Genomic DNA, 13552 nt, shown 5'->3' on the forward strand with positions numbered 1-13552 from the left:
TCCAAGACTCGCTGGATTTGGCATCAGGGGTAGCCTCATTTTTCAATGCCTGGAGACTAGACCAACCTCACCTCTAACCTCAACTAAAACAGCCTCACCCGACTGCCTGCAGGACAAATGGACGGATCTGGAGCCAAGCTTCTGGACCCATCAAAGGGACTTGCAACCTTCAAGGTCTTCCCGACTGTAAAGTAGTTATATTTTATTCAGGTAATATGATTATAAACAATAATAATTAGAATTAGAATACTAAGGGCTATTATTATGTGCTATATACTACACTATCCAAAGGATAATGTGGTAAGGCAGAAAGCACCTATATTCATCTTGGACTCTACTAAAAAGTTGTGATAGAAGGTTTTTCTTTGATATATGAGACAGGAATGCCAATTCATTTTTATTCCCAATGCTTATGTATGTATTCTGACAATTCTTATATGTGGTGAAAATGGTTTATAAAGGGGATGTAATGGATCCCCTCAACTCCTTGGGAGTTTTCTGCATTATACATGGGATACACAAGAGCTGTTTAATTTTCTGAGCCCCGGCTCCGAGAACAGGCACTCCTGCTTTTGGCAGAAGTGCATCCCCATGAGCACGGGGGTGTCTCGGTCACACCCACCTCAGGACCAGCCACACTGCATCTGCCCTCCGTGCTCGCGAGGCGGGCGAGGAATCGCATCCGGCCGAGGAGCAGCATCTCCGCTACCACTATAGCCAGAAGGAATAAACACGGCATCCCTAACAAGGAGCGCTGTGATTTAAGTTAAAATCTAAAATGGTTTTGTTGTTTCTTATTGTTACCCAGGCTTCTCTTTCAGCTCAGCAAAACTTTCTAAGTAAGAATCCAGAACGTAGTGTGGAGGACGGGCTCTGCTGCCGTCTGAGATTTCTGGTGAACAATGAAAAGCAGTCGCTCCCGACAAAGTCATTTTTCTTACGTATTAATAACGAGAGGAGAATGTTTTAATTTGAGGCACCTGAAGTGAGATTAGGATTTGTTACGGGTATTGCAAAATGAATAGCCACAAAAATATTATTTTGGGATGAGATCATGCACTTCCACAAACTTGAAGCGCTTCTCTGAAGGTATATTACCTCGGTGACTATCAGTATTTTGCATTACAGTATGCCTTAATACACACATTTCCTTCTGTTGTATCATGGGGCTTGTTGCGTTTATTTTAATATTTCTCCATTTTAAATATAAGAAAACAGAGCCGAACTTGGAGGCTTTCTAACAGATACGGATCACCACCGGCACCGGTCACTTCTTGTGTTTCACAGAACTTCACAAGAAAATCAAAGACATTCACTACTGTACTTGCACCGTGACGAGCATTCCTGACGTTGCCAGGAAATGCTAAAATCAAAGAGAATCCCCGATATAATAATACCCCATTTTATTCATAATTGAACTAGAGGACGGCAGCACAGGGTCTAGATACGCACATACAGTTAAACCAGAAAACAACACAAGGGGTACAAGCCACTGAAACAGAAGAGCTTTCAGTCATAAAAGCAAGATCTCATTGGTTTTCTGCATCTTACTTTTTCTCTTCTTTTTTTTTTTTTTTAAACAGGAAAATTTGCAAAACCTCATGAAACCCCCTGTGACGTCTGTCTGCAGGTCTACTAAAGACCTACATCTTTTCTCTGGGTCACTGCTGCCTAGTCCTACCACACGTGCAAGTGAACCGCGTTTGTCTCCACATAATTCCTGCAGGACTCCCGAGTCACCCAGGGGTGGGAGCGAACCAGGCTCTTCCAGTGATGTAAAAATAACTGTTAAATGAAGTTGTAAGTCAGCAGCTACCACAAGTCTTGCAAGCCGCGTAAAACTCAAACTGCACCCACCAGCTTGCCCTCCAGCTCGCTCGGTCCTCAAGTACAAGCCTCACTTGCAGAGGCGAGACAAAATTGGCAGCGTCTGTTTATCCTGGTAACTCCGACCCAGCACCACGGGTCCTCGCTCACAGCAGCAGCAACTCTGGGTCAGATCTTGCTCTCACAGAAATAAACGACACTTTTTTCGTGTGGAAGTTTGAAACTCTACGTACTTTCTAAAACGCATCTTACGTTAAGTACTCTTCTTTGAATTACTCTGAGTTCATTTTTCCAAAGCATTAGAAAATACCCTTTATTTCCTTGATTATAAAAAATATCCAGCACACATCTAAACAAAAATTACCATTAGTTGGGGAAAATATCAAAATCACTCCTACCGAATAGAAATCTATAAATGTAATGAGTCGAAACTTAAAAACCAGGTCAGCAGAGGAAACAGCTATGATCAGAGACAGAGGAGAGTGTGTCTTTCCTGCAGCATAAAGGAAGGGATGCGCTGATGCTCAGCAGAGCTGTGCTGACTCGTCTCTAGCCAGGACACCCTACCTTCGCAGTCACAGCGACCATTTTGCTCTCAATATGCTCCAAAGTCCAATTGATATTTGTGGAATTTGCACACCAATCACGAGCGGTAGGAGCTCTCTCTAGTTTTCCAGATTTCGCTCAAGTAAAAGCCATGAGACCTGCACTATTTTACCCAATATCTCAAGAAGTTTAGGAACTTGAAACCCCCTGAAAATTGGCTTAAAATATTTATTAATTAAAAAAGTTAAAATATTTATTTATATAAATACGATGAGAAAAATCTCATGCAGACTTTTCACATACAGTAACATAACTGAAATCATACTGTGATGGTTTTACAAAAGAACTTCTTTCTCGGAACTCTGACGGAGAAGTGCTGCTGTCGCCTGGGTGCCCGAAAGCACCGCTCACTGTACGGAGAAAGCAATTTCTGAAACTTGAGAGTTTTCCTATGGAACATATGCCAAGATTTTCACACTCTTCACTAGATTAACAATTAATATCTTATTACTACTACTCAGAGAACTGGACAGAGACGTATGAACACCGGGTAATGAATTCCTGCGTACCACTGTACCTCTAAACACTTTATGTTAATGCATAAAGTTGCTGAAAGATTTCTTTAGATAATTCCCCTAAATGATGAAAATATCTTGAGATTGCTATGGATGGCATCTGCTTCTGCTTAATTAGAAATCTGCACTGGATTCATAATTTGTGTATATTACAAGTAATTTGCATAATTAAAACAATTACCGGATTGACATATCATGGCAATTAGAAATGCATCAAACTCTGGATGTTGTACAAAAGAGAGCTTCAATATGAAACATTAATTCTTTGAGAACAAAATATCCTTCAGATTCCTGCAGAACAACCTTCACAAATTCAATACACGTTCAATAAACTTCGTTTAGAGAAAGTTTTTCTCGGGGATATCTGCTTCCTCGTCAAGCTGCTGCAAGTTTAACCCCCAGCGCTTTAGCCTTCATTTGAATTTCTCACTGCAGTCACAGCATGGACTTGTGTATTTATTGCCAGTTTCAGGAGTTTTTATCTCATTTTCCGTAGCCTTATCCTGTTTTCTTTGTCCCTCTTTTTAAGAATAAGTATGAACTGATTGAAAAAATGCTCTTGGTCCTTCTTCTTCTGAACAAGCCGAAACCGCTGATCTCTTCCGTATTTCTCTGCAAACTCTTTAAACGTTGTTCTGCAGAAAAGAGAGACATTTTAAAGCTGCGACTTTGCCAGTCCACACTCAGACTCTCTGATCTGGATCTCGCTTCACTTTTCACACAGTGTTCTGGGGAATATTTGACAGGAACATGATGGTAATCCCCGGGGCGAGGGAGGCGAGACCATGCCAGAACGGCCTGGGCTTCAGACTCAGGGAGCAGCCTGCAATAGCTAACTTCCACTGTTTGATTTAGAAAGATCTGTGTGATAGCTGACAGGACAAGTTTGAATCATTCACACAGTATTTGCTGCGTCCCAGGTTACTGCGGTTTTAATCTACGCCTGCCGGCACTTATGGCCAAAATTTCAATAATTAGCCTATAACAGAGCAGAAAATCACACCCATGTCTAACTGCAAACCAATGCACTTGGACTGTCAGTAGTACACGACACCTGATGAAATACCATGCTAGTTTGATCTTTTCTAAAAACAGCAAAAAATTCATTGTAACTTTGAGTGACGGGCACAATGGGACTGGAGCCCACAGGGAGCTTTGCCTGAGGATTTCATCCTCAGGTCCGGCATTCCCCAGTGCAGACATGGCATCTGACGGCACATGAAAATCGAGCCAGAGACGATTCCTGGCAGATGAGTTTTTTTGATGCTGTGGTCTCACAGTCAGCTCAACAAAAAGATTAACCGGCAAAACGTTCTCTGTCCTGTAGGCCCGCACGATTTTGCCCTCATAGACTGAAAACATCATTGCTGGAACCAGCGTTAGCTGCTACAATACCCCAGAATATTCTCAGTTTTGTTGTAAAGAAACCTCTTATAATTACTACTTCTGTAGAGCCTGATGTGTTGTTTGTATCACGTGTCTAGGCAGCTAGTGCTGTACAATTGCCTGCCCATTTTAGTAGTGAAAAATGTAATTCTTTAGTTCCAACAGTTTAACCAGACTTATAATACATGAATCTCTTTATTTTCATTAACACACAAGTGGGTAAGCGCTCTCCTAAGCACTGCATTTGCCATTGCGCAGTTTTGGATCCCTTACTTAAAAATCAATGTAGAAAAATAAATCATTGCATTGCATGCTTGAGTTTAGTGACGTGTCGTTAATACTAACTGTTAAATTATGTTTCTCTTCCACCAAAAACCAAACCTGAATACAGTTTTTCACTAGTCACACCCGTAGGTCTAACATAAATGAGATTTAACATTCAGGTACTGATTTTACATAGTTAATATATACGTGTGTCTGTGTGTTCTATAATTATACCATATATATGCATATAAAATAAATGTGTTATGCAAAATATTACACATTCTTAATGGCAGAGAGAGAAAGAAACAGAGAGAAAAACAGTACGTTCCCTTTCCCAGTATTGTAACAAAACACTGTAAAATATTAGAGAAGAAATGTCAACACAGCGTTGTAGCGATGGATGTACAAGCTTGCTATAAAGAGTACGTTCAGTGTGATGTTCTGGGGCTGATAAGCACGGGCAAATGAGAAATCTTATCTTAACGGATCTTCATAAGGTAATGCCATACCTTGGTGATAACTTGGATTCTTCAAGGAGCTTCTTAAATTCCTCTTTGGCTAACAACAATTTATTTTTCTTTTCTTTGTACTCTTCTCTGATCCTGGTCTTGACAAACTGTTCAAATATCTTTCCAAGAAAGAGAAACAAGATACAGCATTTATTAACAAAGCCTTTGCGGCATTTCTGCTTGATCAAAGGGCTGCCAATCTCAAGAACTGCAGTTCTTATCTGCCCTCAGTATCGGCTCCCCTGCATGCAGCTGACCCTGCTTCACGCAGCACTGACTGTGTGTTCTCACAAAGTAAGTAGCTGGAAAAGGTACAATTTGGACAGATGACATCTTCATTCAAACATCCAGTGCAACATAAATCAAAATTACCTGACTTCAGTGTATTGCTCACATTTTCATGCCTGTAGCGTTATTTCTGTACATCTGTACAACTGACTGCAGCTATTTAGTTTGGATCCTGCATCTTTCCCAACTTGCTGGAATTCCTGAAAATGTCTATAATGCTAAACATCAATATTCTGGAGGTTATCCCCAAAAAAGCCTGAAGACTTTTCATATCAGTTGTCAAAAAACATGAGCTTACACATGATCCTCTGTACACGTACACCCGAAAGCTTTCATATGTTTGGAAGGGTCAACAACCTTCCTCTAACGCTTCTTGGCAGCTAAACATGCAGCAGGGCACGCAGCATCAGGACTTGTGGTGTCTTGAGAAGGAGTTTAGGAGTTCACTATTTTTAATACCAAAAATCTGGCCCTGCTGGTTTCATGCTCTTAAAAGTGTGGCACACTACATTGTTGAATAAAAGGAGCTGCTCCTCAAAATACTATTAGCTTTCCATATTCACCATCCTTTTCACCACAAATTATGTAAATTAAAAATGATTACTATGGTTACTACCACAGTTGCTTTCTCATCAGCCATGAGGATGCACAGGTGCAAATCTACATGACATGAAAGCTAAAGTAACCAAATTACAACCGGTATTTAGCATGGTATGTTGAGAAGGGAAGAAATAGCACCGGAAAAGTAAACATCAAAAAATGGCCATGAAAGAAGTACTATGAAAACCTAGGAAATCTGAATATATTACACTGTATGCAATTGCATAAGTTGAGTACAAGGGCAAAAATAGAGCAAATCAAGTAGGGGACACAGTGAAACTATCATGAAGGTAATAAATCAAAATTAACAGATAGCTCATTATCTAGCACAGTTGCTCCTTTACCCTTCACTTTTCCTTGCTTAAACATAGTAGCATCTTTCAACTGTTAATAACTCATTGGAAAACACTGGTAAGTAAGCGGAGCAAACCAGAGATGTTCAATATAGATCGTTAGGTTCCTCAGGCAGTGAAAGGACACCCACCAACAGCAGAGCTTGCACTCCTGGAAGTCAAAACCACCTCAACACAAGTTTAAGTCAAGAAGGAGCTCCCTCAGACGCCTGCAGATCAGCCAAAATGCTTTCCTTGCCCTTCCCAACCTAGCCGCCTGCCCATGGAGAGAACTGCAGTATGGCCAGCCATGCTCCGGCACTCATTCCTTCCTTCACTTCTTCATTCCTTTACTCTCCACCTTCATTGTGAGCCACTTTTCACCTCGTAACTCCCTCCAATATAAATGCATTTGCATGATTTAAAAAGTACTCAGATGCTCACTACTCAGGTCACACGGTCAGCGTCCGTGAAGGGAAATGTTTCCATAAACCTAAACGCCTTCCAGTAATCTGAGCTGCACTTCGAGAAGTACTTCCATAAGTCAGGCATCTACTTCTGCCCGAGTTTAACTTTCTTCTTACACTACTTCTTGGAGGAAAATGGGGTCTAATTAAATGGAACCACTCATAAGGAACATCTAGAAACCTTACCTTCAAGCGCAGTATCTAAAATATATTACACACCCAGCATGTGCTCCCAAGCTTACTTTTTTTTAACCCTGTTTTGCAGAAGAGCACCCGACAATCACCCTCTTCCACCCTAGCTCTGAGCCTGAATTACCGTCACTCGCAGAGCCAACCTCCACCTGACCACGGATTCTACCTACAGGACTGTCAACCACTTGCGCATAACCCGCTCCTTGAGTATTAAATATACCCCACAAACAAGGTCCCCCTCAGCAGTGCTTGAAGCACATTATAATATAATATGTGCATTCATGATGTATTTTTATTATATCACCTCCAAGGCTGATAAAATGAAAGAAGTAATATATCCTGATTGACTCATCAAGGTCTAGGTTTTGTCCTTGCTGTTTCTCTGAAATAAATACAAAACTCCCTGCTTAGTCTCTTGTTTAGCAGTATTTTTCCATTCTAGCAGTTTCTCTTACGTTTTCAATTCCGTATTTCATTATTATTTTATTTGACTTTTTTTTCTCAGGAAAAAAAATATTGGAAAGGTAGTAAATGAAGATATATGTGCCCAGTCCCTCAGTAAATACCTACAGGAAGCTCTCTGGAGAATCACAAGACAACAAGGGCCCCAGGCGCAATGGAACAGGAGTAAGTATACTTTTCATCGTGTTTATTTAAAAAATGGACAATTCCATATTCAAAATTCTTCCTTCTCCAGGATGACAAATGACAGAACAGAAATAAGTACAGAACAGAAGCGTTCACCTTCTCTGCCACCTCCTTGCATCTCTCCTAAATTTTTTAGACTAGCCAGCAGCTCTCGGGTCCTTTTAGATCCCTAGTGATAATTAATGCCCAAGCGAACAAGGCAGCAAAACGCCCGCTTCCCTCTGCAGCTTGCCAGAAAAACTAAACCCATTCAAACAGATACCAGCACGGCCACCGTGCTCTATCCACTTATGTCCAGCAAGTTTAGTGATTGCAAAATATAGCAGTAAATACTGCCAAACTCCTAGAAAATAGATTCTAAGTAATAAAAATGAAGTAGACTCTCTTCAATATTTAAATAATTCAGAGTGGAAACATTACCTTACGGCCATTTCCCTTTCTACAGCCCGGTTTCCCAGGCTCAGTAGGAGTTGTTCCTACAACCTAAGAGACTGCAGCTCTTCTCTGTGTGCAAACTCACTCATTACCACTTGCTTTTCAACAGACAGAGCACTTTTTTATGAGCAGAGCCTAAATTATGAGTCTCACTGAAAAACTAAAAAAAAGACATTTTAATTTTATGCAATTCTTTTTACCCTACCAAGATAATTAGTGTTATTACGGTTAATTTGGGAGATGTTTGCTGCCAGTCAGAAGCTACGCTGAAGATAAGGCTCACCTGTTTACGTTCTTCGGAATTCAGGAGAAGGTAGCGTGGATCAAATACTATTTTGTGTAACTCTTTCTCCCATGTAGAAAATGCTGAAACCTGTGAAGTACACAAATACAGTTGCATTAAGGAATTTTAATAAGGATGTGAAAGATGGAAATGTTCCAAGGTGAAGCAAAAGAGTAGTTCAGAAAGCTAATGAACCCTTTAAAGGATGCCTCTGAGCGGTTGGAAGTTGAATTTTAATCTGTTTCTGGCAATGCTCTAGTCACCCCCACACCATTAGCATTGATTTGCTCTAGGACATCTCAGTGAGTATCTGGGAGATGGTCTTTCCACATTTTTTTGATGGGAAGAATCCGCAGCTGAAAGGAAAATGCCACTTTATTATCCCCTTTGCACAACAGAAGCACCAATTTCCATTTAAGCAATTACCTCAGCTTTAACTCCCCTCCTCTCCAAAACTCAATTTATAACCCCGATGAGGCTGTCAATGCTCACGCACACTCAAGACCATCAAAGCACCATGTTTTTGTAGTAAACGTGCCGCTTCCCTCAACAGCACGGGTGTCACGTCTCCTCCATTTCCAGGCTCCCCCCTTCCCCGCTGAATCCAGCTCTCTGCAGTGGGCCCCGGGCGCCCACCCACGCCCTCCGCATCGCGCTCGCTCCCGCAGCCACGTCGCGTGAAAATGTCACGCTCCCACGGAGGTTCTTCCGTCTCCTCCGAAACCTCCTTACGGTGAGCGGGCTGTGAGGACCACCACGAATCTGAGCAGGTCCCTCCCTTGCCCAGGCGCCTTTGCCCGGGACTTTTACGAAAAAACAGTCTGGGAGCGTAAGACTAACATCCCCAGCCTGATTTCGGTACCTCACGCAATGTCGCTGTTAATTAGTTTGTTACAGAAGGCTCTGGAGTAACACAAAATATTTGCTCCATCTAATTACAAAGAAGAATAAATGCACTAAAAAAATTAAGTATGTGAAGTATAATTAAAGTCTTGTTTCATTGACTTTTTTGCTTCATCCTAGCAAAGAGAAGAACTTCCCAGAAATGCAGACTGGAGAACTTGGATATTTTGATGCCGTGCCTGTGAGGGAGCCAGGAAGGGGCTTGGATTTTCTCAGGATTTTGTGAAAATATTTAAACTTACAGGAGGATAGCAGAGATTACATTTTAAATTGGAAAACTGGCCAGAGACTTAAGAATAGTGCTACTGTCTTGGAGCTACACCAAAATCACGTTTTATTTGCAAAATGTTACAACAAATATTCTTCTGTTGCTATAATTTGCGTAGGAAGATTCAGAAGTACACTGAAGAACTCGATCTAGTTCAAGCTCTTTGTAACGCCATCGAGTAACTTCTTGAGAAACAGCAGTACAAGGGAACGGCAGGAGACGTTCATTTAAATAATCAGTTTAAAATAACGCTAATGGCCTCACTGCATTTCGAGCAATGCAACCAGCTGGCGCTGACCAGTGGCTCGTCTGGATGTTTAAAAAATGCTCAGGGCAAAAGCAAAGTAAGCTATCGTCTAGACATTTTTAAATAATAGCAAAATCAAACACTAAGCTCCCTGAATTTCTGATTTTTATGAGCAAGTCTGAATCTTACACTGGAAACACCTGAGCAATCCTATTACAGAATATCCCTAATACTTTCTAATTTTGGACTTATTGCCCCCTGATTTAAAACATGTCAGCAGAAGTCTTCAACCAGTATTCATTTATGGCACTTCTGCATTTTTTAAGCATAAATAACAAAATGTATTAATAAAGCAGGTCTGGAACAGAGATAATTTACTGTTGGGCTTCTGAAGCTCTAATTATCTACCTTTAAAGTCTGCTGATTACTAGTGATAAATTTTATAGGCTTTACTGCCTATAAAATAAAAAAATCCTTTACAGAAATTACATGAACTTCTATAGAATACATATTTGCAGAGCGTTGGAAGGAGGTATACAACCTGCATACACTGCTCCATTATACACCCGTTTACATTGGCAGGATCAGGGCCTAAATCTGCTATGCCTATTAATTCCGTTCACGCTCAAAATCATCAGTTCTCTGGAAGAAGGGACACTGCGAGACGATTTTTGGTGGAGGTCGTTTTATGTCTATAAGTAACGGTATCCAAAATTCCTCACATTGTTGGTAGCCTTTACGGGACCAGCTCAGCACAGGTTTGTATGCTACCACAGAAAAGTCAGGCTGACACTCGTTACAACATCAGTCGCCAGCGGCTATTACGTGACCCGTAATCCGCGCTTTACCGGCGGTCACGAGGCTGACGGCGCCGACGGGCCAGTCTGCCCGTTGAATTTACGCTCCAGCTACTGACGCATAATCTCGGCCAGGTCCCGGTACACCGGCGGCAGTCGCCCCGAGCCCCGCCGCAGCCTGCGCCGGGTCTGTGGGAGGGAACGATGCTCCGGGCGCTCCCGCCACCTCTTCCCGTCCCCGTTCAGCCCAAAGCCCCGAGCACCCCACGCTCCTGCACCTCAGCCTCGGCTGGAACCACCAGCTCTTCTCAGGGGAGTCCAAGGCCTGTCGGGGAGGTCCAGGGAACAGGGCAGGTTTTCTTAACCCTCCAGAGAGTCCAGTACGTCCTTTCCCAACAGACTGGGAAGATTTTGGATGGCCAGTGAGTGAATTTGGCTTCCCATTGCTGGGATCACTGGAGTCTGGGCGATGAAACCTCCCCCGTGCTAAATAAAGCAGAGAGCTTGCCAGGACTGCTTCCGAGCCTGGCGCTGTGCTCCAGGTCACGCGCACGACGCATCTTTTATTCTTTATTTATGTATCCTTATGTATTTATGTATTCTTTGTTCATCATTGCTGGGGCTCGCGCGGGACCCCGCGGGGGCGCGTGGCTGAGCCCTGCTGAGCCGTCGGCCTGCGCTGGAAGAGCTACTGCCTCTGGTTATCTCTGGGCCCGTCTGCAGGGCTCTGCCAGCAGCCGCACCCGCAACGCGCTTGCACTTCTGCGCGGCCACGTGTGCCCGGCTGGCGTCGGAAGAAAAGCCACAGCCAAGTGTCGCAAAAGCTACATGGTTAATAGACAGCAACCCCGCCCTCAACGATTCTTCGTCTGACTGCTAAGTCATAATTACAAATGGTTCCTGCCGTGGTCCTCGATGATGCCCTACTGTCACAAATGAGACCTGCAGAGCAAGCAAGCGCATTTCTTACCCCTCTCTCCAGAAGCATGTCTCGGAAGTGAGTGATGCGCTCTTCCAAGGGAGGCGTGCGCTGAGCCGCGGACGTTTCCTCGTCCTTCTCCTCCAGGTCGGCCTTCCCCTGGTCAGCAGCTGGGGAATCTTCTGTTCTTTAACAAGGTAAGACAGAAAATAGTTCAGCAATCATCAGCTCGGGAGGGGACTTGCGGCCCTCTCTAGAAAGGCTGCAGGACGGCAGGGCTCCTCGGTGCGCACGGCGCAGAGCCGGGGCGCGGAGGCTGGCAGCCAAGTGACCCAAACCGGCAGCTCACTATGAAACCGCGGGGCTTGCGGGTGCTGCCAAGGGACCTCCGACAACTCGTTACGTGGAAGGAGGGTCTGCCGGTGCGGTCAAAGAGGAATTCAGCAGCGCAACGCTACGCTGCATTTCAAGCTGCAGAAAAGTGACAGCTTTATATAAAATTTGTCAAGGAGTGGAGACTTTAAAGGAGTGACTGAAGAGACTCATCTTGTTTTATTTTTCTTTCCCGTTTTCATGCCCCCGAAGTTGAAGGTCAACACTAATCTTTACGTTACGTTCCCATGCACCCCACGAGCTCGCTCCCAAGGGCAGTCATCTGGCAATCCGTATTTACCCTGGCAGCCTTCTTCCGAGATTGCATCCGATTGGAATAAATAGGTGTTTCTGAGAAAACGCTTACTACTTCTCGCCCGAGTCACTTTGCCTACAAGGCCGCCGGGACGCAGGCGCGCCCGCAGCAGCGCTGCACTCCTTTCAGGAACGAGGGATGCTTTACTGCGAGCCGCGGCCACAAAGCGGTGGCAGCGACAGAGCGACGCTCTCCGCGGGTGCAGCCCTACGTAATGGCTGTCGCCACTGGAGCGGAACTGTTTCACACCAGACAAATACCCAGGCAATTTCGTCACTTAGCGACCGCTAACGCCGCACTCTCACGGCGCTGGAAGCGAACATCTATTTCCCCTTTGTTTGGAGGGCTGAAGATTCGCCCCCGTGTGCCCTCAGCATCTGCAGGGAGAGGTCAGTTAAACGGGGACCTCAGAGGTAGGAAGGAGTCTGCTTCAGGAGGTAACGGGATCTGAGGTGGGGATACGAACGCCTTGACTTTGGAGAAGCTGGCCAACTCAGATCTCGAAATCAGACTTCTGCTCTAGGGCCACCCTGCTGCTTCATAATCCCTGAGCAACGAATGGGTTCAGCACAAATTAAGGCTCTTTCGGGAAAGATCGGGAGCCTTAAAATGATCACAAGGTTCAAGTGAGGATAATGAAAGTCAGGTGGTTTGATTTTTAGCCTCCTACAAGGCATGACTGCGTTTTCTACTGAGGCAATTTTCACCACTACGGAATAATACTTAGTTTGAAATTTCAACAGGAAAACACTTTTTGATTTCCAAGCAAATGAATTAGATCAGTATGTAATGTGAGCCCTAGCGTATTATCCTCCTTCTACAAATAATTACGTTACACTTCCACCTATCCTAGAATGATGCTGTATGACTAGTGATTTGAGAGGTCTCAAACTGGTGCTCTTCACAGAATGACAGTGACTTTTGTATCGTAATAGCAAATTTTATTCTGTGACATGATCCATGAAAGGCCCAATCCAATTTCTAGTACACACAAAGAGCTTTTTCAAGCTGAAAGTGAGAAATACAGTACACTACTCCATCAGCCAAGCACCAGAAGAGCCCCTCTTGCCTTCAGCCCTTCTTACGCAATTGGAAATGATGTTGCAAATCATGCAGATTTTTTTCTCATGCCAAAAATGACAGTAGAGAATACAATTTTCTTTAGCAAATAATACAATAACCTGCACAACCAACTATGTGACCTACTACTCAGGACACACATGAGTAGCCTACTAGCATGATCTCAGAAGCCTGCAAATCTCAAAATGGATAGGGTGGAGAGATGTTTTTGCATAACTCTGGCACCCACTGAAAGGAGAAGAGGCAACAGGCATAAACTGAAATATGGGGGCACCTGTCCAAGCATAAGAAAAGCTTT

The 13552-nt window shown here is 43.6% G+C and overlaps 1 protein-coding gene across 1 annotated transcript in view; it reads right to left on the bottom strand.

Annotated features, from left to right (window-relative positions):
- Positions 1-3426: 3426 nt before the first annotated feature.
- Positions 3427-13552, bottom strand: part of TCERG1L (transcription elongation regulator 1 like) — a gene marked incomplete at both ends in the record, with an annotated part of 95911 nt that continues 85785 nt past the window's right edge. The window contains 4 exons of the mRNA XM_082002403.1: positions 3427-3583; positions 5108-5226; positions 8353-8442; positions 11538-11673. Of these exons, the coding sequence (XP_081858529.1) occupies positions 3427-3583; positions 5108-5226; positions 8353-8442; positions 11538-11673 (502 nt within the window). The remainder of the gene's footprint in view (positions 3584-5107; positions 5227-8352; positions 8443-11537; positions 11674-13552) is intronic.

This window comes from Phaethon aethereus (assembly GCF_964289735.1).
Source record: "Phaethon aethereus genome assembly, chromosome: 7".
NCBI classification, from domain to species: Eukaryota; Metazoa; Chordata; class Aves; order Phaethontiformes; family Phaethontidae; genus Phaethon; species Phaethon aethereus.